This window comes from Aspergillus bombycis, assembly GCF_001792695.1.
Source record: "Aspergillus bombycis strain NRRL26010 chromosome Unknown contig00013, whole genome shotgun sequence".
Classification (NCBI taxonomy): Eukaryota; Fungi; Ascomycota; class Eurotiomycetes; order Eurotiales; family Aspergillaceae; genus Aspergillus; species Aspergillus bombycis.
Genome location: NW_019170015.1, coordinates 384353 through 408229, shown reverse-complemented (window position 1 = coordinate 408229; position 23877 = coordinate 384353). Strand labels below are relative to the sequence as shown.

General features: G+C 49.8%; 8 protein-coding genes across 8 annotated transcripts; 5 read left to right on the top strand and 3 right to left on the bottom strand.

Moving 5' to 3' along the window:
* Positions 1-186: 186 nt before the first annotated feature.
* ABOM_003063 (glycoside hydrolase family 16 protein) lies at positions 187-1165 on the top strand (the record flags this gene model as incomplete). Its single annotated transcript, XM_022530193.1, has 5 exons — positions 187-616; positions 673-704; positions 769-944; positions 1015-1067; positions 1122-1165. The coding sequence occupies 5 exons, from the start codon at positions 187-189 to the stop codon at positions 1163-1165; spliced, it is 735 nt and encodes a 244-aa protein (XP_022392570.1).
* A 533-nt stretch (positions 1166-1698) lies between these two features.
* ABOM_003062 (putative endo-1,3(4)-beta-glucanase) lies at positions 1699-2880 on the top strand (the record flags this gene model as incomplete). The annotated part of the gene is made up of 1 exon (XM_022530192.1): positions 1699-2880. One exon carries the CDS (start codon positions 1699-1701, stop codon positions 2878-2880), a length of 1182 nt encoding a protein of 393 aa, XP_022392466.1.
* Positions 2881-3503: 623 nt separating this feature from the next.
* On the bottom strand, positions 3504-8464 carry ABOM_003061 (WD domain; the record flags this gene model as incomplete). Its single annotated transcript, XM_022530191.1, has 5 exons — positions 3504-6589; positions 6644-7428; positions 7492-7803; positions 7880-8003; positions 8059-8464. The coding sequence occupies 5 exons, from the start codon at positions 8462-8464 to the stop codon at positions 3504-3506; spliced, it is 4713 nt and encodes a 1570-aa protein (XP_022392582.1).
* Positions 8465-13092: 4628 nt separating this feature from the next.
* Positions 13093-14529, bottom strand: ABOM_003060 (flavin-containing monooxygenase; the record flags this gene model as incomplete). Its single annotated transcript, XM_022530190.1, has 1 exon — positions 13093-14529. One exon carries the CDS (start codon positions 14527-14529, stop codon positions 13093-13095), a length of 1437 nt encoding a protein of 478 aa, XP_022392465.1.
* A 528-nt stretch (positions 14530-15057) lies between these two features.
* On the top strand, positions 15058-16181 carry ABOM_003059 (SDR family oxidoreductase; the record flags this gene model as incomplete). The annotated part of the gene is made up of 3 exons (XM_022530189.1): positions 15058-15391; positions 15446-15839; positions 15902-16181. The coding sequence occupies 3 exons, from the start codon at positions 15058-15060 to the stop codon at positions 16179-16181; spliced, it is 1008 nt and encodes a 335-aa protein (XP_022392532.1).
* Positions 16182-16609: 428 nt separating this feature from the next.
* Positions 16610-17992, top strand: ABOM_003058 (Zn(II)2Cys6 transcription factor domain-containing protein; the record flags this gene model as incomplete). Its single annotated transcript, XM_022530188.1, has 2 exons — positions 16610-17119; positions 17174-17992. 2 exons carry the CDS (start codon positions 16610-16612, stop codon positions 17990-17992), a joined length of 1329 nt encoding a protein of 442 aa, XP_022392533.1.
* Positions 17993-19089: 1097 nt separating this feature from the next.
* On the top strand, positions 19090-20418 carry ABOM_003057 (aminoglycoside phosphotransferase family protein; the record flags this gene model as incomplete). The annotated part of the gene is made up of 1 exon (XM_022530187.1): positions 19090-20418. One exon carries the CDS (start codon positions 19090-19092, stop codon positions 20416-20418), a length of 1329 nt encoding a protein of 442 aa, XP_022392498.1.
* A 138-nt stretch (positions 20419-20556) lies between these two features.
* Positions 20557-20961, bottom strand: ABOM_003056 (uncharacterized protein; the record flags this gene model as incomplete). The annotated part of the gene is made up of 1 exon (XM_022530186.1): positions 20557-20961. One exon carries the CDS (start codon positions 20959-20961, stop codon positions 20557-20559), a length of 405 nt encoding a protein of 134 aa, XP_022392499.1.
* Between the last annotated feature and the right edge of the window lie 2916 nt (positions 20962-23877).

Here is a 23877-nt window from a genome sequence, read left to right as displayed (position 1 = left end):
GGTGTCGCAGATGCAAAACAACCGTGCAGATCTGTGTCCGGGCTTATCCGTCTATTCTGGGAACATGGTCGAGGGGATGGAGATAAATACCTGCTTGTAGTCGGTGGGTTTGTTTTCTTTAGCTACAGCTTTTTTTCTCATCATTGAAAAGTAGATTGGGCCGAACATTGGATGAATATTTCCAAAATGAGACCTGTTACGCTTCTCTCCCTTGCTTCTCTGGCTTCCGCGAAGAACCTCATCCCCACGACTTGTTTCGACTCCTACACTTCCCTCGAAGAGTACTTCTCCTACCTCTACCCATGGGGTAGCGACCACAATGGCTCAGCCCGCATGGTCGGCAACTCCACCGACCACGATTACATCTCCGTCGAGTCCGGCACGCTGACGCTCGTCGCAAAGCCGACCACGGGCCAGCCGGCGACCAGTGGAGGCCAGGAAATCAACTACCTTTCCGGAGCCGTGCATTCCAAGAGCACGTTCACGGTTGAAGCAGGCTCTGGCTTCGACATCGAGGCCGAGTTCCAGGCGACCACTGATAAGGGAACTTGGCCAGCTTTCTGGCTGAATAGTGCGGCGAGCTGGCCCCCGGAGATTGACATGGCTGAGTGGAAGGGTTCGTTTTGCGAGTTAGCTACTTGAAGTCTTAGTTTTGGCTGATAATTGGAACAGGAACGGGACAGATCACCTTCAATGTCTTCAACGTGAGTTTCCGTTTTCAGACATCGTATCTATATGCCAGCGTAACTGACAACAACAATATTGCAGACCTCTTCCGAAGTCATGAACCACAACACGGATTACCCGTCTCCGAGCGAGTTCCACAAGGTCAAAACTCAGATCCGCGCCGAGAACGACGCCGATATCTTGGTCAAGTACTTCCTTGATGATGTGGAGGTCACGACTCAGTACGGGGCTGACTATGTCGGGAAGCCCTTGTATCTGTGAGTACTTGATTAGGTCTAGAGGGGCGGGGGATGTTCCGTATGATGTACAAAGGCTAACACGCTGCAGGATTATCAATCTGCAGATGGAGGGATCGTCTGGATCTCCTGGTCCTAGTACGGGTCAGTATTCTCCCTGGTCTAGCCGCTGGGGTCTTTCGCTGACCGAATAACTAGACACCTATTATCGTGTGAAGAACCTGTCCTTCGATCAGATTTAGACAGGCTTAAATCAAGGACACCAGGAGGTGGTTGGTAGGCACGAGGCCTTGAGATGGATCGCAGTGGCAGGGACTTGAGAATTTACTGTCAAATCTGTAGAATTGTGGAGACTTTAGCCCTTACAATTGGACCCGTTTATAGATAACGGACTGGGAGTCTGGCAATAATGCGTACAGAAGGCACCAACAGGCGATGTACAGGTCACAGGTAGCATGGCTATAGTGGAAGGCGCTTGAGTTAGAAAGGTAGTTGGAATATGCAAGAAATACCCAAGATATAAACAGTCACTTTTTTCACCTTGAATCGCTAGAAAAGCAACACAAAAACACAGTCAACGACCCAACGCCTTGGAGTATAAACCTAATGCACAAAACCTGCACAACCGCATAATTGAAACACTGACTAATCTGCATAACCACGATAACGTCACAAGCATCACACAACCCACTCCAACTCCATCCCTCAATCAGACTGCACTCCCAATTCCAACTTCACCTACAAAACAAACCCAAAAACCCGCAAAAAAAAAAAGATGGTCCTAGAAAACACTCAAACAGACCCCATCCCCCCTTCGGGCGCTGAAGCAACCAACGACAGTGACAGCACCCCAAACACAAAATACCAGTACCACTCGCTCTACATAAAACGCGACCTCATCGCCAACCCGGACCCGTTCACTCTCTACTTCGGATTCTTCGGACGGTGGAACTATGACCGAAAAGTAACCGCCAATGTACTCCGTCGAGTCGAAAACGCCCGGGTGCTAATCCAGCGCCTCCCCACACAAGACGAACTAGATGCGATGGTAACACACAGCAGTCGCAGTTTATACCAGGAGCGGATCGGCGCGCCATTGGGATTCCTTGGCGGATCAACGCTTCTGTGGATGCAGGCCAAGAAATCGGAGTTGTATCCAACTTATTTCCCCAAGCCTTCGGGTCCGGAGGGGAAGATGCCGTCCCCCACGGAGATTCTGCAGGCCGCGAAGAGGTTTATCGTTGCTGAGCCGACTGTGGCGAGACGGGCGGTTTTTGTGACGGGTTTCAAATTGTTGTTCTATAGTGTGGCGGGCGCGACGTTGTCGAGTGTTTATGCGGTTTATAAGGAGACGAGGAATACGATGGCGGATTCGCGATTGAAGGAGTTCTTGGCGGATTTGAAAAAGCAGAATCCCGAGGAGATAAGAAGAAGGCAGATGGAGTCCAGGGGGCGGAGATCGATGGGTGAGCAACAGGGAGTTGTCGAGATGGATCACGGTGGTGATTATGCTTCGGAGTATTCTGGTGGCGACGTCCAATCTACGGCGGTATCTGTCGCTGATCGTCGCCCGGTATTAGAACCTGTTGGTGGTGGTGGTGGTGGATTGGGTGCCGATCACGGCCGTGGAGGAGATTTCTTCGATGAGGATGATGCTAGCCCCACGGCACCTGAGTATAGAACCAATAGGGGCACACAGGCTGGTTACTCTCAGGGAGGTGCTTGGGAGCGGATTCGACAACAGAATGCTTCCGCACCTGCTCAGTCTAGCCGTCAGGATACATCCGGCCAGCAGCCACAGTGGGACTCGTGGAGCCCCTCATCATCAGAGAGTGACAAGCAGCGGGAGCGGGAGCAAGCTCGTGCTGAATTTGAGCGATTATTGGACGCAGAAAGGAATATTGGACAAGAGTCGGCGGGCGAAGGGCGCAATAGAGGTTGGGGAAAGTGGAATTGATTGCCCGCTCATAGATTGACACAGTGTACTATACTAACTACCCTTGATTCCGCGATGCAGTAGCTTTCGAGTCTGGGTCACAGGCTCGTCAATGTATATTAACCCTATGTGGCATGTCTGCATTGTTCATGAACATCATATTATCATATAGCCCGATTATCACTAATAGCGGTAGACAACCAAGGAAATGAAAGCATTGTGAGAGTGATGGAAGCCTGTGCATGATGGAGTAACAGGAACCGCCTCAATCCCATATACAAAGGGACTTTTCCTTGTCCTTGCGGACCCGATCTGAAGAAGAAGAGGAATACGCGGGAATAAGCAAAAATCTAAGACAGACACACAGAAGTACACTGTGTATTACTCAGAGGACAACAGTTTGTCATAATGTCAGGAAGGGTATACATCCAACAACCGCATAATGCCCTGAACGAATCATAGCAGGGTAGAACAGTAGATAAAAGGAAATGTCGTTAGTCATGAAGGCCCGAGAAGCAGACCACGTCTAGAAAATGGAATGCAAGCAGCAGAACAGGAAGGACATTGAAAACATAAACAAGCGAGGTAAAAAGGAAGAAAAGAATCGAAGCAAAGTGAAGACCAGTGGACAGTATCAATATGACCTAAATGCGATTGTCGGCGACCGGTATACTTTCATACGGAAAATGCGTTTCAACCCAACTGTCAGGTGCCCGACTAACGCTGCCCATACGAGCCAGGTTGCGTATCTTACTGGAGAAGCTTTCGTTCACGCTTTTGCCACGCCTGTGCTCAAAGGACAATCGGCGGCGATCTAAAGTCGGCTGCGTTTCCATGCACACCGCAGGTCCGGCTGTCATAGCGCGGGGCAGCAGCTTTCCCATGTTCTCATTGTCGATAGCAATGTCTATGGTTCCTGAAGACTCGCGTGGGGACGCACAATCCATCACAGGGGCAGGAGGTGGAGGAGGTGGGAGAGCGTTCAAGTGCTGCAGCTCGGGTAACATAGGAGGAGTTTCGTAATGTTTCAGCTCCATCGCGTTCTCGATTCCCTCCTCGATGCTGATATCCACTGGAGAGCCTCCATAGCTGTACCCGCCTTGCTCTCTCGAGCTCTCCCGGCGATGACCCATGTTCCGGGTTCTGCTGGTCGAACGGCTTCTCGGGAGACGTGGATTAAATCGCGGATGCATTGGTAGGTCGGATGGTACTGTCCCGGGTTGTTTTATTTCGGGCACTGGAACAGACATCGAGCGACCGATTCTCTCCGCGTCTGCCTGATACCTGGCATCACTCAGCAGAACAGTGCTATCTGGAATGTTTGGAACAGACGGAGCAGTCTCCTGGTTATACTTGGGGTGTCGCATAGCCTTGGGTGTTGTGGCAAGCCCAAATGGCCCGGACTGCGATGAGTTAGAGTCCGAGCTACTTCGGTATTCTGGAGATGCTTTGCTCGATGAAACTCTCCGCCGACCAGGTGTGCGCGGGCCAAAAGAATTCACAGAAAATGGTGGGCTTTCTGGGATGTTGCGACAATGTTGCAATTCTCCCGGAAAGGGTATGTTGGGCGCGGATGGGTTCCGTGCGAGTGAGAGTCGTCTTGCCTCCAGTTCTGCCGCTGCTAGCTCCTTCCTTCTGTGTTCGGATAGCCCAATGTGGGGTACAGCGGGAGGTACAGTGGCGGAGTGAATGGCCCGGCTCTCCTCAGTCGACATATCCTGGTCGCTTTGAGGTCCTATCTCGACGACAAGACCTCGGGTATTTGTACCCATGTCATACTGTTCGTGTTCCGTCCCCATCTTGAACTCAGGTTCATGGCGACTCCGGGATCTCGCCCTTAGCTCTACTTTCCCTTTCTCCGGAAGTCGGCTGCTACTTCGCTGCTGAGACCTTCGTTCTCTATCACTAGCCACTAGCCTAAAAGCATCGTCGGTAGTAGACGTGGGTAATGGAGGCGAAGGCGATCTATCGTAGGAGCCCTTTCTGTCAGCACTGCGACCACGGTCATGTTTCTCGGTGCCGACTCGATTAGCTGTATGACGACTAGATGAACGATTGTTCCGACGTTCGGAAGAGTTCCGAGAACGTGGTTTCCTAGCCCTGCTTGCACTACGTGTCTTTGAACGCTGTTTCGTCCGACGAGTATCGTCGTTCTCCTGAGCGGCATGGTGGCGGGCTATCTCTTCGTGGGACATCGGGACGGGTGAGGAAGGAGACCGCTTGGCGGGCGGGATATACCTCTTCTCGTGTCTCCCTCGTGCGTGCTGGGACGTGTTCCTAGGGTGGTGTCGTTTTTCTGATGTCTGGCTGGCCGTTTCATCTGTAGTTCGCCGTCCCACGCCATTGGAGAGATATTTGTGATGTTTCTTTGAGTGATAGTTCGCCTCTTCAAGGCTGCTAATGTATTGCTCAATACTCCGCCCACTAACACTTGGGCTCTTCGCAGAGCTGAAACTATTAAATGTTGATGCTGGGCTTCTAAAATCTCCATTATCCCATTGCTCAGCTGCATCAGTACCAGAGTATACAGCAGGGTGCAAATGAAGCTGCAGTCCATCGGGCTTCCTATCTCTAGACCCATTGCGACTGTCAGATCGCACTTTCAGAGCATCAAAAAGCCCGACTGCTGGAGACGGCATTCCCTTGATTCCTGCAAACTTGTCTGAACTTGCTTGTACTGCAGTTTGCGGACTTGGTTTGAACGCGTCATCTGGATCGTACGTAGCAGAAGGCAGTAAGCCAATCTGATCTTCTTTCTCATCACCAGGCTGATCCTCTTGGTCATCGTTTTCCGAGGTTGAGCCATAATCAACGAGCTTCTTGGAAACGCTGGATGGAAAGGTCGGTGGTTGCACGTCGACGGGTGTTTCCCCGATGGAAGGCAAGCGCCCTCTGCTAAAGGCGGGAGAATTTGTTCGGGAGCTCATAGCATTGTTGAGACTCTGGATGTTATTCAATTTGTATGACCCAAAGCCTCCAGGTGACAACGCTGAGTCGGCTACAGCAGATTCAGCAATGGGCGTAACTCCAGGCGCATTCGTAGGTGTCCTATCATCTGACTTTAAACCGGGGAATCGAAACCTCTGGTTTGGTTGCGAGTCAAACGATGTGATGAGCTTGAGGGCTGGAATCTTAGCCTGTCGGATATTGGAAGGCTTTGTCTGAGAGCTTGGTGGTAGAAGACTTGCCGGATTGGCATATGGAGGTTCCGGAGAGGTGACGGGCGATTTCCCCGACATCATCTCGGCAAAGGAGGCAGCCTGCTGTGCGGCCGGAGAGGTCCAAGGCCCCGAAGGCTCCACCCCTGTACACATAAAGCAGCGTATTGCTAGCTGCTGTTGGGAGTGTGAGACGACATGCTCCCCCCAGCGGCGAACGAGATATGATTGACGTTGCCAATCTGTGGGGGTTACCAGGCACGCCATCAGGATAGCTTCCATATAGTAGCTCTGGGAGACGTAAACTTCAATAGCATCGTTCTTATCGCCAAGCCCCAGCAGAATTGTAGCCGCAGTGTGCACGTCACTAACTTCGAGAAGCTTCTGAGCGAATGCCTGTCCGACCTTGTTGGCTTGTGATTCACCACTCATCTGGCTGAAAGCAAGAAGCATCCAATCTGCTGTCGAGGCTGGGCCTGCGCTAAGCATAGACACCATTTCGTCCGTGTCGGATTCCCCTAGCCACTGGGCGAGTAGAATAGCGCTTGGAGTACCCGGTGTGTGGCGGCTAACTAGGACAGGAGTTAGTAGAGATAGCCAGACAGGGATAACAAAACATTTCGTACGCTCGTCGTTAATTAATCCATCAATATCATCTTCCCAACCAAAGACCACGCTCAGCATTTGACGACGGAGATCGTCTGGCGTCAGATGCGACTCATCCAGGGGTTGTTGACAGCTGTATGGCACATCGTTGAGTCGTTCACGTGTGAAAGGAAACAGATCCATGGGCTTATCGGCTGGGCTGGGATGGACCTCGTTTCGCAAACGAGAGCCGGCACGGGAGCTTTTCATAGATGACATGGATACGGAAGAAGCATAGGCATAAGATGCGCCAGATGCCTGAGGGGTGTCTCTACCACTAGCGGAGGTGAGCGAAAAAGATGTAGCGGTGTGACCCGATCTACTTGGGGATGAAAATGGGGCCATCCGGTACTTCCCCGAGGATGCCTTTGAACTCACGGTGTCTGCGTGACTTCGAGAGGAGACTGGGCTAGTTAGCTCGGCACGCTGTTGACGTACAGCCTCGATTCCACTCGGATCAAACGGAACTCGTCTTGTGCCGTACATGGCGCCAGATTCCTTCATCTCCGGTGGGTCCTGTAACATGCGTGCTGACGCACCCCGGGCTCTAGTTTCCTCTGATGTTGGTAAGGCTCCGCCCGGAAGATGTTGTACATTAGCGACTAATCCCGGATTCTCAAGATCATACTGCTGCACAGTGTGGTGAGGCCCTAGTGTAAACAATGTGGCTGTTGGCCCGTAATTGGCGAACCCACGAGGATTATCAATCGTCGGAACTGGCTCCGAAGTGACGTGTTTAGTGCGGACATCCCAGGCCCATGTCTCCCTAGCAGCAGTTAGTGATTGGCACCACAAAGTGGGCAGTACCAAGATTATAGGGTTATCTTACCCATCGAGATACTGAACGATTCTTCCATTCTTCGACCAGGCCATCCACTTAGGCTCAGAGGATGAAGACGTATCTGACCTCTTCAGAACCCTGATTACCCGTGGCGCATCTTTACCAGCTGGCTTAGCCACACTCCACACCCTCAGATCACCATTTGCGGAGAGGGTAGCAAGCATGTCCGACTTTTGCTTTGACGATGATGCATGCCATGCCAGTGAGACAATCCGGGATGGCCCGCGGGAGGTGCTCATTGTATGCAATATGGTAAACGTCGGGTGAAGAGTGGTTATTAGAATTGATCCATTCTGGTAGCTAATTGCTTGTCAGTATCGTGTTGGCGTAACTCTTCAATACCTTAACTGGTCAGAATGAGGAAATAGATGCATACCCAATGGCGTAAGTTCGACAATCTGATGACGGCGCCAAAGCCGTGATAGGGTCGAAGATGGTCCGACAAGAGATATGCTCCGATGTCGATGGTTCAAACAAGATCACGTCTCCCTTTACACTTCCTACAGTCACATCAGCCCCGGCACTAAGCGTCACATGGAGCTAAGATAGAAGTACCAAACGCCACGTTGCCATTGCGCATCCAAGCGGCCACTTTGAGCTCCTCGAAGGATGCGAACCTTGCGATCACTGACCCCGTAAATAAATCCCAGACAATTGCCGCCTGACTAACATCATAGCTCACGACCAGTCTCCCTGCGCCGCGCTCACTGACATTGTCTACCGATATAAATCCAATATCGTCGGTATGGCTTTCGAAGCGTCGCTCGACGGCCAAAGTATCGTGATGGAGGCATACAATGGCTGAGCCTTCAGCATACAGGAATAGGGAGGCCGTCGAGGCGCACGGCACGAAAGTAAAATCAGGCGTTACAGCTTCCGACGTAATCGGCGGCGCCAATGCCTTCATCCTCGTGGGTCGTGAATCCGGAACCGTGGCTGCGCTCCATGACAATTCGACCATGCTTCTGGTTGCACGGGCACCGAGTGTATTTGATCCTGAAGATATTCAATGGGTTCAGTAATCCCGTTTCACGATTGAAATCCCACCCGATCCCGAATAGCACTGGGTGTTCCAGCATGCAGAACAATTACCTCGTCACCTGTTCGCTATGGCTTTGCGATAACTGTCTTCACAGCTGCAAGTGCCTAGAGTGAGGACAGCACACAGTCCACCGGGGCGTTGACGAGCGTCCGACTGAATACATAAGCGGAGTAGGGATAGAACTGTGTAAAAGAAGCCAGAAGGCCGGAGAGGACCCGAGCAGCGGTCAGTGATGACGGAGGGGGTGCAGGATTAAGAATCTGGTACCGGTACGGTACTCTGAAAATTTTCTAAATTGGGGCAACAAGCGAATGCACCAATATGCAGGTGGAAAAAACAACGGAGATGCAGCAGATGTACCAGGGAACCCTCGCGCTAACCAGAAATCCACGTTGGGGGCATATGAGAGGGAGGGGAAAGATTAAGAAAAGAACTAGAGCGGAGGCGGGGAGGGGGTATGAATAGGGAGACGATCGGAGGGACAGGGGGGATATTAATTCTTGGTAACAGATACTGCTTCCAAGACGCACATTTCTCGAGCTCCTATGATTTCCCCTGATAGCGCCAGCCTCTCTCTCAAGTTCATGGCGATCGTACCCCGTGCAGACCACCCACAGACTCTGACAACATGAGACGTCTTGCGAGACGACGGCCACGGACGATCAAAATCTCCAGCCATCAAGCAATTGGAGCTCGCGCCAAGGTGGATTGACGGGCGCTTCCAGTAACCAGGATGCCAGCCAACGAGCAGGGGTGAACAGTCCAGAGATCTGATTAGTAGGAGAAGACCGATAGGACCCATCGATGGCTCGGCCGCACGCGCACCAACGAGCGTGCAGGGACGCAACCTGATAATGGCATTGGCCGACGTTTGGCAGCCCATCTCCCCATACATAGCCGGGAGCTCTAGATAAAAGTTCCCCCCGATCGAGACTAGGTTAATTAGTACCTCATTCGAGCACCGGTCAGTGATCACGATCAAGTCCAATCCCACCGCATGATCCGAGGACATCGACACTGCGCAAGGTTTGGGGCTAATTGAGACGGCAGCGAGGGTGCGGCCAATTGACGGTACTGGGATGCACTGGGCGGGAAATGAAGTCAGACGAGAAGCGTTAGTGGTACCACTTTGGTCAATCATTAGTATGGGTCATATTCATAAATAGATAAGAGGCAACTGCATGAGAGTTAGTGCTAACAGTTTAGTTGCGTAGTACGAAGAGTAGGTTGAGTAGTAGTAGCAGTACTAGTTGATGAAGGTATGGGACAAAAGCGGGGGTTGAAGGGTAGAGAAGAAACAGTGGTAGTGATGGACACTGGTAGTATTTTGCTGCAGCGGCGGCAAGGTAAGGTGATCCCAGGTGATGCAGCGGCCCTGATTGGCCTCCAACCTGCAGGCGGGCGTTTCTTCACACTGCAGCCCTCGTCACCTCCGCCCACCAATCACCGTCCGCAACTCCACCTCAAGTGACCTCCTCGGCGCGTAAATCCGTCGTGTCCAGGACGATAAATCATCCTCACTGGATTGTTGCCTGTCGCTCCATTTCTCTCGAAGGATTGGTGGGATTGGTGCTAATTTACTTCTTCCAACGGGCAATCGCGGGAACACCAAATCATATCTTCTAAAAAGCCTACACAATCTCCACTGCCAATACTATCACCGGTACATGGCTGTGATATTCGACACAGAGCCTCGTGGAGGCACCGGAGAAGTGCACCTTTTCGGTTTTATAAAGCCCTGGGCGGGAAAAGAAAAGATGGAGATCAGTGCCACAGATCTGCCTCTTACATTTCTTCTAGTGCGGTTGATTGGTTGACCTGCTGCATCTTGGCACAATGACACTCAGATCAGTTTCAAAACAACCGATAGCTTCTGAACTTCAACATAGCAACCCTCCCAGACATTAATTTGGTGCCAAGGCCAGGGAGACCTTATCTGCCGATACACCATCACCGTGACTGTGATACAACTAGGCATTAAAGCCGACCATGTAGGACATGCCCTAATTCAGGCGGCTGCTGTCGCACTGTTCCGCGTCGATCGAACATATAACTCAAACAATAGCGACAATGATTTGGAAAATAGAAAGTCAAAAGACCGAGGATATACGGACAGTGGGCTAATACCGGTATGGCGCATGCTAGATAGTCGTTACCCCTCGAGGTGATCTGATCTCGGATGCAATGTGATGTGATCAACAAACGGCATTGTGATGGCGGAATACTTCGCTTCGCTCCTGCGGGTAACAATCACGATTCCAAAAACCAAGGACCGCTTCGATGGTGAGAAAGGATCATTGTACAATGTGATATGGCACAGAGATTGATGATCTGTATCCACTGCCATTGAGGTAACCGAACCATAGGAGCTTCTGGTTCTCTCCTCTTGAACCTTCCGACGAAAGTCAAATTAATCACTTTCACGAACACGGAATAGTGTGACCCTGGAAACAACCCTAATAAATTGAGTCTTGCGAAGCTCCGTTCGAGTAACAGGGGTCTGGACCTTGACCGCCATCTCAAGTGCACCTCAAGAGCACGTTCGCGATAACATTGCAAAAGTACGGGAAGATTTTAGAGTGAGCCGGCTGGTGCTGTAGTTTTCTTGGCCGGTGGACCTTCCCCGGATTGCCTTATTCTAGATATATGCGTGGTCCATTACTCACAGCCTCACATGGCTACCATAATGGCTGCTACGTGATAGGTGGAGAGCCAGACCATAGACCAACCTTCTTTCTGGATAGTAATGTTCAGCATTGTATTTCCAATGTCTGAATTATACTAAAGGGTTCGACTTACATAATTATACTCAGGTAAGGGCTGTTGTGGAAACGCAGTTGCACTTGGAAGCCGGACAGCTGTGCGACGGCCCTGATGAGTTACTGTTCACCATGCAACAGCTCACAGCTTCAAGGGTTACCCGGTTTGGCTGACACTTTGCTCTCTGTTGAAACTGCGCTAATCATAGACAAATCGTATAAGCCCACGGCAGTTCAAGTCACCCTCAAGCCGTTGCACCATTTTACTAGCTGTAGTTCGAATACACGATATTTTCACACCAGGGCCGATTTGTAAGCCTTGTTCTATCTATCATCCCATAGTATGATCCTCAGCCACTGCATTTGTTACAATGGCCATGGATACATGCTCAATCGGAACTAGCGTAAGACATGCCGTATACTGCCTTGGTGGGAATAAAGGAAAGGAAAGTGTGCACAATCACAATGCTTCTTTTTTAAAACTTCGGAGTCTAGCCTGGTGAGACTTCACAAATGTCAATTTTTGTTGGCCTTCACAGCTGTAATGGCGCCTCGACCTAGTTGGCAATTGAGCAATCGCCGCTTTTATGGTATGGAATTGGGCTCAATAACACAACCGGTGAACGTAAATATAAAGGGATGGGCTGTGTCAGTCCAATGTTCTCAATAGCATCTATTTTTATTGTTAAAGTATACCTATTTCTCTATAAGAATCATATAAAAGGCGCCATTCGCCATTGACTCTAAGGCAACTTGACAGTTTAAACTTGGCCCTCATTCGTTGACTGCCAATCACGAGAGCAGCCACAATACTAGCCAAATGGGAGTGCCCTGTTATACTTCTACAAGTATATGCCTAAGAAGTTCGTATCTTCCATAAAGACCTTGGAGTTGCGATCTTCGATGGGTTCACGCCTCTTCAGCCTTTTCCCTTCCACCTTGAACAACAGTGAAAACTCCCGTATTTCTTTCACAGTTGGTACAACCCTTCCGAAAAGATTGGACTTGAATATATCGCCACATACCACATAACACTCCAAGACTTCCTGTCTTGGCTGCTGTACTTTTGGGGACATGTGTGTCAACTATTGAGAGTCAATAGAGCTCAATACATATAGAAATGAAAATTGGAATGGATTCAGATTCATTGTCATTGCTGTTGTAGTATCTAAAGGGAAAGAAATTAAGGGACATGATGGATACGGTCAAGAATAGTTCCAAAGAAGTCAGCCGCTCTGCAGTATCCTTTCATAGAGCCTCTCCATGGCCCCTCGATCATTCGCCAGGGACTACTAGGACCAATGGGTAACCAAACTAAAAGCAATGACTTTTCAAGTGCTCTCATACGTCCTGCGCTGTTGACAAATAAAACCCGGGTGAGCCCCAGGGTGAGCGGGCCATCCTGCGAGAATGTACTGTTCTACGATAAGGCAACCTTGAGCTGAAGATTGCGCCGGCTGTGGCGAGGATATTATTGCCCGGATAGCATTGCATGATAAGGTATATTTCTAGTGTGGTCAGGATGAAGGGAAGGGTGTGCCAGTCAGAAGCTGTATATCCTAGTGGATCACCACCTATGCAAAAGCCAAGATCACTGGAAATTCATCAAATATTGTCGTATCTCGAATCAAAATATATGCATTACGGACGCTTGATGCACATCAATATGTGGCAGAATAGAAATAGGCATGGGAAAAGAAGCATCGCAGAATGACAGCAATATCCAGGATATATGCGTGGCGCAGGCCTTGCCGCTTCCACCACCGGGCCAGGATTAAAGTTTCATCACTAGGAGAAAACAAGACCCTTATTTATATTACCAAATGTTGCAAAGTATAAATCGGAAAAGTAACTGGTGCGTGACACCCACGGCCGTTGATCGGACGCCTTTGGCAGCTCCTTTGCTCCTCGCTTGACGTAAGTGGATGTGAGATCCAGCATAGGCTTCTTGGCTAGCTGACCTTGATTCCCAAGAGTAGGAATAGCAGTTGAATAGCCCTTGCTTTCCATGTGCTTTAGGATCCTACCAACGAGCTGCATGGCGATGTCTGCCCCAAGCGTCCATGAAGCGTTCACGAAACCTACCACCAGTGCTGCGTTCGGGAGATCCTGGAGCATAAGGCCATTCCACGTGTACTTTGTGGAAGTGTCCAGTTTCTCTCCTTGGATGTATATAGGGATGCCACCGAAGAATTGCATTCGTAAACCAGTCGCCGTGACGATGACATCGGCGTCGAGTCGTTTTCCGGATGTCAACTGAATCCCACCTCCATCGACCATCTCAATCACCCCCGTCTCAACCTTCGCTTTCGTGGATCTTAAGGCATTGAAAAAGTCCCCGTCGGGACAGGCACACAGTCTTTGATCCCAGGGGTTGTAGCGAGGTACGAAATGGGGATCGAAAGGGACACCAAGGGGCAGTTGCGCCTTCATGCCCTTTTGAAGCATGGATCTCGCAGCATTTGGGAAAGCATGACAAAAGCGATAGAATATCTGGGGGACTACCAGATACCACAGCCGACGGACATAGTACAGCACTGACTTTGGTAATATCCTGGCCCAAATGGTGTTGAAACGATCATTAGGGACGGAGGCAAGATAGGTAGGACTGCGCTGCAACATCGTTACGGATTCGGAGTCCTCTGCGAGTGACGGTATAAGTGTCACTGCGGTCGCACCACTGCCGATGACTATAATCCTTTTGCCTAGGGCATCGAATTTGTCGGGCCAGAACTGGGGGTGGATCACTTCGCCTTGGAAGTTCTGCAGCCCCGGAATTGTGGCTTCCAAGGGGTTGTGGTAATCGTAGTAGCCGGTCGCAATTATTATAAAACGAGCGCTTAGTGTTTCTGAAGTCCCCCCGCTTTCTACATCGAGGTTCCACTCATGACCGTCCCATCTGGCTGCATGTACTCGATGGTTGAGGCGGATATGCTGCTTGATGCCATACGCAATAGCCGCATCCTCTAGGTACCTCAAGATGTCCGCCCCTTCTGCGATGGGGTTGGATTGATTCCATGGGAACCACTTGAAGCCAAAGGTGTACAGGTCCGAGTCTGATCGAATGCCAGGATAGCGGACAAGATCCCACGTGCCCCCGATGTTGTTCCGGGCCTCCAGGATGGCGAAGCGGTAGTTAGGGAAGTCCGTCTGGAGACGATAGGCGGCATTAATGCCAGAGATCCCGGCTCCGACAATGAGGACATCAAACGAAGTTGATAACATCTTGAAGAAACGTTGGTGTTTAAGCCGAATGATTGTAGAATGTGGGTAAATTTCATACGATAGAGTAGGAATATATAGACATGCGGGGACCAGCAAGGAACTACAGTCAGGGAGGTAAAAATATACCCCCCTTGCCTGGCCCATTTTCCATTCCGAGGCCAATTACAAAATCTTCGGTTAACCCCATGATGGTCACGCATAATGAATTCTGTCCTCCTCACACACACTCTCCCTCTCTCGTTATTGGCGTGGTGCCGTTGAGATGGCTCCGTGATTCCCCAGAGTGGTAAAAACCCTCCGCCTGGGCTCCACAGCCACAAGCGAAACGTCGAGATTTAACTTCCTAGGTGTTGATAAATAAGCAAAACCTTGCGAAGGTTTACCCTAAGTTTGGCTCAGTAGTTCCAGGTTTCTTTGGGAGAAAGGTTGGAGTAGTGAGCCCTGCAAGAGCTATAAAAAGGCCAACAGCGACCGTCACCATCGCTCTGCATCACAGGAACCAACGCTATCGCCGATCAAATCATGAATATGTCTGCCAATCATCTACTACAGCTTTGCTTGGACAAGGCTCAAGCCCTTTTTTCCCAACTGCCGCCCAATGCTCAGGACTATCTGTCCCGTCCATTTGTACACAAGGCGATCGCATTTCTGACTGCTATTCAGTCGCTGAGGGTTGTCAACAGATATCTATCCCAAAGGGAGCAGAACAACTGGGTCCACGCGCGCCCTTGGAATGCGTCTAAGGAGTTGGTACTGCTTACAGGAGGAAGCAGTGGAATCGGAAAGCAGATCATGCAGGACTTGTCCAAGCTTAAAGTTAAGATTATCATTTTTGATATTCAGGAGCCCAAGTTCCCCTTGCGTGAGTGATCGTCAGCCACGGGTATCCCCGAGCACTCGCTAACATACAGGGTAGCATCGAATGTGTTTTTCTACAAGGTCGATCTTACATCCTCTGCCGCAATCAAAGAGACGGCTACAGCGGTCCGAAGGGATCATGGTCATCCGACAATTCTGATCAACAACGCCGGTGTTGGCTTCGGGGGAACCGTCCTGGACGAACCGGAAGAAAAGATACGCCTGACCGTTGAGGTCAACGCTCTATCACATTTCTGGACTGTGAAGGAATTCTTGCCTAGTATGATCAAGAATGACCATGGTCATATCGTGAACATCGCCAGCTTGGCCAGCTTTATAGCCCTGGGAGAAATGGCCGACTACGCTTGTTCGAAAGCTGGGGCGCTTGCATTCCACGAAAGTTTGACCCAGGAGATCAAGCACTGGTATGGTTCAAGAAGGGTGCGCACAAGGTATTTTCCTACCCCCAGTATATCTGATGCAAAGCAGCCAGTCTCTAATAAGGGCCACGTAGTATCATCCACCCGTTATGGGTTCAGACACCCATGATCAGTGACCTCACCCAACACCGCTCACAGTTTGGACAGCCCATTATGACACCTGAGAAGGTCTCCCAAGCCGTGGTGAAGCAGCTTGTAAACGGAAATGGGGGCCAGGTCGTTCTTCCCTCGTCTCACAGCTTTGCTTCCATGCTCCGCGGGCTTCCGAACTGGATTCAGGAACGCTTGCGAGATAATGCCTCTCAAAGTTTCGTCAATTTGCGGCGGCTGGAGCAGAAGCTGGCGGACTCGTAAAGTTGGCAAGGTGCCATGAGTTGATTGGACTTGGAGATGTGTTTCACCGGTTGTTCATGATGTCGATGTTACTAGTACTAGTAGATACTACTAGTAGCAGGAACCCATACATGGGGGCAAGTAAATCAATGCTCTGATTTTATTGGCGGTCTCCGCATTACGCTATCCCATAAATCGAAAAAACCCTCCGCCAGTGGGGATGATCGTCTGTCGCCACTTCATAGACCCATATGTGTCGCCATTGTCAGGAGTCAGGACTCAGACTAAGAAAGAGTGGAGACTGCCAAGCCTTTCCGTGTCTTCCTCGTATCCTTTTGGATCACGGACCAGCCCTCGGCAAGTCGGTCCCTTAAATGAGAACTAGACTCCCCTCCCTCGCTCCACTCCGCCCTTACAGAGCCCAATAGTGATCGGGAAGGATTCTCACGATGCAGAAAAAAGCTTGCGATCAATGTTACAATAGAAAGAAAAGATGTTTGATACACCCGGCTTCCTCCATATGCGTCCGATGTGAGAAATCATCTCTTGCCTGCACCGTCTCCCGGCAGCAACTACGTGGAGGGCGCCCGCCGAAACGAGGGCTTCCTGGGGTAGCGAAAGAGTCGCTCGCCGTATGGGACTATGCCCTATCGGAGGGTAGCCCACAGGAGGAAGCTCGGGAGGAACTCCAGCTCGTAATCAAGTCGAGCTCAGCCAAGGAGCCAGGCGAGCGGTCTCCGGGCTCCACTGAGTCGGGCTTCCCTCAGCACCTAGAGGTTGTGGACTTCTATCTTCTACATGATGTCTATATGTTTGGATTCACGTTTGCAGAGGACTTCCAACGAGCTCTGGAATACTGCCACCGTCATTCCCCGGACCTGTTGGATGAAATCTTCACTGCTATCACTAGTGTTCTCTCGTGGGCCCGTTTTGGCTTGCTCACCGCCGATCAAGTTGATGTGAGAAGCGGTGCGGCTTCCATAGGGAAGCTCAGAAACGCCGTCATTGCGTAGACTCATGACGCACTCGCTGTTCTCATGTTGGGGCAGGCATTAGCTGCGTTTGATTCCCTGGTCACATCCACAGGCGCAATCTCAATTCTCCGATGCTCTTTGTCCCTTGTGCACCCATGGTATCCCGATATTGCTGGCAACCGATTTCTAGAAACCATCGCGATCGCACCCATCTTGTGGGACACCGTATGGTGCTTGCTGCATCGTCAGGTCCCGGTGATCCGACCGCTGTTCAACCGTGCCGGAATCATTGACCGAGTGGCAGGTCTCTGTACATCGCTTCTGCCGATACTGTATGATCTGTGTGTCGTTAGCAAGCGCCTGACAAACGAATCTGCCCAAGAAACGACGCTTGAAGAGGTTGAACACCAGATCCAGAGCTGGTCCCCCGATAACACTGGTCTCTGTTTGGACGCGTACAGTGACCTGGAGATCTTATCAATGCGCACACAGGCAATGATGTATCGAACCGCTGGTCTCCTTCTCATCCATCGACTCCGGCATTCACTGACCGTTGAGGATGCGGCTGCAACTGCCCTTGCCAGTGATATTCTTGAAGCTAGAAGTCGATTCTTTGCGGATGCTGGAACCAGTGCTAAGTTGCAAAATACCTCTTTTCCACTGTTCCTTGCCCTTTTAGAAATTCCTATCTCGCTAGAAGGCTTCTGGGAGAGCTCGACGTGGCTGCGTACTCGACCAGCCTGTGTGGATCGTTTGTTTGTCTTGAACCGTTACTACTGGGCTCAACGGCACTCAGGATTCAATGGTTCACTCTTTGAGCTGATAGAAAGCGGACCTGAATTTGTTCCAATTCCATGAAGCCCCGCCGTCGTGATCTGTGCCAAACCATGATTCCGTCTTGTGCCCTACCAATTGGCTCGAGGCATCCAGACCCAAACATCTCCGCTCACATCTCCCTTCGTGCCTTGTACAAAACAAACATATCTAGTTTTCTCAGAACCAGATCGTTTCGACAGTAGCTCACCTACCACCTCGATGGTCAACAGGCACAGGGACACTATATGCCTTTCTAAGGCCATTATCACCACGGGAGCATTACGTACGCACGCCATATACCACGTATCGTGTGGCGTGGCAGTCCTTCGAGTTTGGCCTTCATTGTCCTTTACGGCGGGTCATAATCTTCTGAAATTCGTGCCTTGAACGTCCTCGAGGGCTCGCCAGTCCCTGTGCCACAGTCGGTCCTGTCTATGAAGGATGTAGCTTAGTATGCTTAAAGCACCACAAGATAACGTTTAAGCTTGTGAAAAAGGCTTGAAGAGCTTCTACATACCACCAGAGGGCCTAAAGGAAATGATCAAGCAGCACTGCGTATTTAGCAGGCCAACCAACGATGCAGGGGCTAAGCTCATCTAGGAGCCATTATGGCCGTTGAACGGGCACCCTCTTCTAGATACCTGCAAGTATGCGAATACGAAAGACTTGGCGCCACAGCTCTCTGGACCAACCGGCCGTTTCAAAAAGATGTTGGCACGTGGCAGATAAGGTACAAAGATACTAGTATTACATACATCATTTGAAGTTCACATCAAACGACCTTACTGCCAGTGGTGAGTCGTGACTTGATGCAGGTCTGTAATCCACTAGTAAATTTACACACTGTAAATTACCGTCAGTATCTGTAAGGGCTTATTCAGTGTACAATTAACTTATCAGTGTCCCCGCGGAGCTTAGGATTATATTGATAATTGTAGCTTTAGAGAAGATTGTAATCCCCCGTTAGTTACAAGCCGAATTCGTCCTTACAACTAGTACGTAGTAGGGAAAGTCACATGACCGGTTGTGCGGCAACATGAGCCGCCGTCACTGGCGTGTTTCTCACATTCTCAACTCTTTTATATTGCTCATCCCTCATTCGTCCGACTAGGACCTAATCTCCAATAACGGTAGCGACGATGGAGAATCAAAAGTCCCTTCCCATTGATAGAGCCGACGCTGAAACATGGAATCGTGATCTGATGGAAGCCTTTCGCCAGGCGCTGGAGAAGAACCCCGCGGCAGACCTTCTATCTGTTGTCGGGGAGAGATATGTTGCTGCGCATCGTGTTGGTCAATACGCGGGACTCTCTGAGGCCAGTCGGCTTAACTTCAAAACCGTTTATCGTCTTCAAGATAAGGTACTTTCCCGGCCCGAAATCAACTTGCGCGATACTTTTCCCGCGGACTACGATCGCCGGTACAGATGGGCCAAGCCGAAGGAAGAAGACAAGTCCAAATCCCTAGAAAGTTCCCCACCAACACAGCAGCCAGAACAGCCGCGCGACTGGCTTCGCGAAAGGCTTGAAGTTGTAAACACCGCTAGCATTATCTACCCACTATCTGCCCAAGCGTCGGCGCTCTTCAATCAACATGTTGCAACGGATGGTTGTACTGAAAAAGCATCCCTTCCAGTAGCTCTGAAAGACCTGATCTTGAAGTCCGACAGACTTTTCGAACTAAGTATTAGAACCGGTGCTGTTGTTAGGTGCAGTGACGACCTTGTTATCAAGATCTTTCCCAGTAGTCGAGATCTTACTGAATACCACAATCTTCAGTATCTCGCTGAAAATGCCCCCGAATTACCAATTCCTAAGCCTCATGGTCTCATTATGCTTGGTAGTATCGGTGCCATGTTTATGTCATATGTTCCGGGGATCGCCTTGCACCAGGTATGGTCGCGCTTATCCCATGAAGGGAAGCTATCCATACAGAAACAGCTGCACGATATATTCTCTCGCCTCAGAAGCCTACACCAGGAAGACGGAACTGAACTTGGGGGCGTACGCGGGGAAGGAGTCAAAGACTACCGTATTATGGAAACCGCCGCGTACAAAGGCATAACCACAGCCAGGGGTTTTGACGAGCTGCAGTTCTCGGCAAAGCATCGTGCCAGTCCTTCCTATGTCAAGTTACTTAGGTCTTTCTTGGATGAAGACAACAAATCCCTACAAGGGTCCGTGTTTACCCACGGCGATTTGAAAAAGTCCAACATCATGGTGCAAGAAGGTTCAGGAAATGCCGATTTGTATGAGGTCACCGGGGTTATTGACTGGGAGGACAGCGGTTTCTATCCTGAGTACTACGAGTCCACCACGTTGTCTAATGCACAAAGCATCATGTCTGATGACGATTGGTACCTCTACGCACCACACTGCATCTCCCCCTTACGGTTTCCTGTACGCTGGCTAGTTGACCGACTCTGGGGCAATCTTTTATGGAGCTGGAGGACTGACATAGTGCGATGAAATTGCGGAACGCCTGCCTCAATTGACCAAAATACAGAGCCTTTAACAAGATATACGATAGCCATTTAAACAACCTCGCGAAAGTTCTTCCCACTTAATCTCCGACTTTCAGTAACAATAGTTGTTCTATCCCAAACTTTACGGCCACGACTCGCGTTTCGCAGCGACCGCCTCCTTGTTGCTAACATAGCCAGCATCCTTTGCATCGATAATCAATACATCCTCAAGCTTGTCCAAGATATCGAGGACATAATCCTGGCAGCTCCAATCTGCCAAGTCGTTGCGGATGGGGGTAGCGTATGCAATGTTTTTGAGGATCTCGATTTTGGTCGCATCAATTTGACAAAGAGGCAGAAGCTCGATAAGAGAATTCGAAATACGTGCGTCGGACGGCGTCCTGATATCGGGGAAATACTGCTGACGCGCACCGAGAACATGAATGATTGTCTTATCGGCGTCATTGTTGGCTTCAATGTAGAGGCTCCAGTGCATAATGCCAGGGTTGTCGTAGATAGCCACTGAAAGAGGAATTGTGGGCGCCATATTATCTCGATTTCGAAGACTGGTTCAGGAATGTAGAAAGCCAAGGCACGAAAACTAGCAAGGGTAGTTAGGGTTGGAACGATTTTTTCTTATGTGACAAATGATAGAAAAGGGCTCTAACGGGAGGGCTTGCTTTGATGTAGGTTGGAATATCTCGCTGTTCATACTGAAAGAAAAGAAGGTTGGGACAGCGCGAAGGCCGAATTTATACTTAGACCGCATGGCTATCTCCTTCCTATCGCCAGCTCAGAATAACTCGAGGCTGCGGGCTTGTGGCTGTGGAGCGCCGTCGGAAGCTCACGAGTAGCTCTCACTAGCAGCTAGTCAGGGTATTACGTTGAGCGAAACGCTTCCTAGGTTGGCGCCTGCGCCATGTTTGCGAAACCCCAATAGGGAGATGCCCCAGGATATTGGTAACCAGTGGATGTGCTCTAAATAAGCGACGGTCCGAACCTGCTGTTTAACGACAAATATAACTGTTTCTCCAGGCGCCCCTTGGTGGTGTAGGCTAGTTTCGAGATAGCCCACCGGCATGCAAGGCTGAAACCATGAGGGGCGCTTAGAGGGCCAGACCAATAGCTCAGGGAACCGAACTGGACTGGGTCCTCTATTGCCCCCCAGATGTACTTTTAGTCGGAGTCCACTGATTGGACATGAAGCAAGGTGTCTATTTTCGTCGAAACCCAGCTAGTCCTACGCAACGGATCCAAAATTTAAGGAATTACTAACATAGGCCACCATCGAGAACCCGATTATGATAGGGCAGGATCAACAAGAGGATACCATGATGCTAGAGTTATCAAGAGTGAGTATCAGACTACAATCAGGGCGTCGTAATATTAAAATAGAATATGTACACAGTTGGTATTCCCCAAATACTAGTCGAAGTGAGTCAAGACCCGACTACTTGCAATTTAATCAATACCCGCAGATATTGCTTTCTGTTCCTTGAAGCACGTTCTGTCGTCCTCTCGCATTGCCTGTGTATCGCAATCTTCTGTTAAGATTGATATTACATAGTAAGATAATGACCAAGTTGGATTATTATTTTAACATCACGATTAAAGAATTCGGAGTATCTCCTGTTAGTAGAATATCTTGAGTCCAAGATAAGAGCCTTGTATCAACTGATATTTTTGGGCGGAGTGGCATTGAGCAGGACATCTTCACTCTTCACTGAAGAAGAAATCCCCTCCCACTTCTCAGCCAACAACCCTCCGGCAAAAGGTTCGGCTCAGGAGATGGGTCACGACGACGTTGCAGTGAGTGACAACAGTGAACAGGGAGAGTCAACTATCCATGGCTCTACAGGTCCAACCCTGCCAGTATCATCCTCCAATCTTGCCCTCATCGACCTTTACCCTCCTATGATACTCAGTAATTTCACATACCTGCAAGTACGCATTGCCTCGACGTCCGACAACTTGATACAACACAAAGTGAACCAATACATCTTCCTAAAACAGGTCGTCCAGCGGGCCTTCGACTTTATCGAGAGAGACTGGAATAGACTCAGGAGTACCGTTGGATTGTCCTACTTTCCGGATATTGAGACTCTGATCATCAAAGCTCCTTCGAATGAGACTGAGAAGGCCAACGGCTAGTAACAAGGAAGGTGACTCGACTTGCATAAATGATCTCCTTAAACCTGGGGGATGGCCGTTGCTAGTCCTTTAAGCCGGGCTATCCGAGTCAATGCCCCGCCTACGAGCGGACGCTGCGTGATAGATCTCGAACTCCAGTAGTCAAATACATATCGTACCGCTGATCAAGATCTTAAAGACTACCCGGATTGTTGAACTCAAAAAATATGTTCCAATGTATATCACAGGGCCCCCAACTCGCTCGCGGCCTGGACCAGAATACACGCCACGTAAGGTTGCCACGATCAGAGGGTTGATCCTCCAACGGTTCAGGGCGCCCCGTTACTCCTGGAGTTTGAGAAGGTTATTGGACGAGCCCCGAATTCTCCCCTCGAACATGATATGGTGTTTACGCTCACTGAACTTCTAAAATGGGGCCAATACATATTTGTCTAGTCTAGTGGAGAACTGTTGATGGTGTATCGTGGTGACACTTTTCTTGTCTTTCCGTTGTTTGAGGGAGGAGCAGGAGCTTGCTCGGGAACTCTGGCTCATTATGTGAAAGCTTAGAAGCTGAGACTGGTTTACCATAGCTAAAGCACTTCTTGACAGTTCATCGCAGCAGCCTCAGAGGTACCATCATGCAGGTCAGTCCTATTCTCAAGAGATAAGTGATACTCTTTACCATCTTCCTTCGTAAAAATGCCTTCATAGTCCCAACGCACTCCACATCTGAGCAGATCAGCCGTAGAGGTCGGCGGGGTAGTCGTATAGAGGATCATGCATATAATATTTATATTTCTTAGTTACGGAAAGGAAAGAAAGCAGGTAGGCAATGTATCGAAACCGCTTACTCCAGAATATAAAGAGTTTCGAAGGCTAGCAAGGAATTACAATCATTCTTGAGATTGATCTGATCTTTATCTACAAGGCAATGGCATATATGGTGTAAGTCCTCTCATCCTTGGTTTCTAGGTTAAAACTATTTCTCAAAAGTATTCTATTAAGAATGTTGCTCTAACCTCCACTACCCGATTTATCCCTGCTAGCGAGAGAAGATAACACAACCTGATAACCAATCAAGCGTGTATCAGATACGGTATACTCTTTTAAGTAACTAAGCATGGTGCTACTCTACAAGTCTCTAAACCGACCGAAGGTGCTCTAGATTTGATACCATATTAGGGTTTCTCAGGTGATATTGCTGTATTCACTGAGTGGCAACGACTTGATTCCTTAAGTCCCAGGGGCCAAGAACAAGTAACACCGGTTGTATCATATAATCACCCTCATTCCCATTAACTACCCCAGTCATACCAGACCCACACCTGAT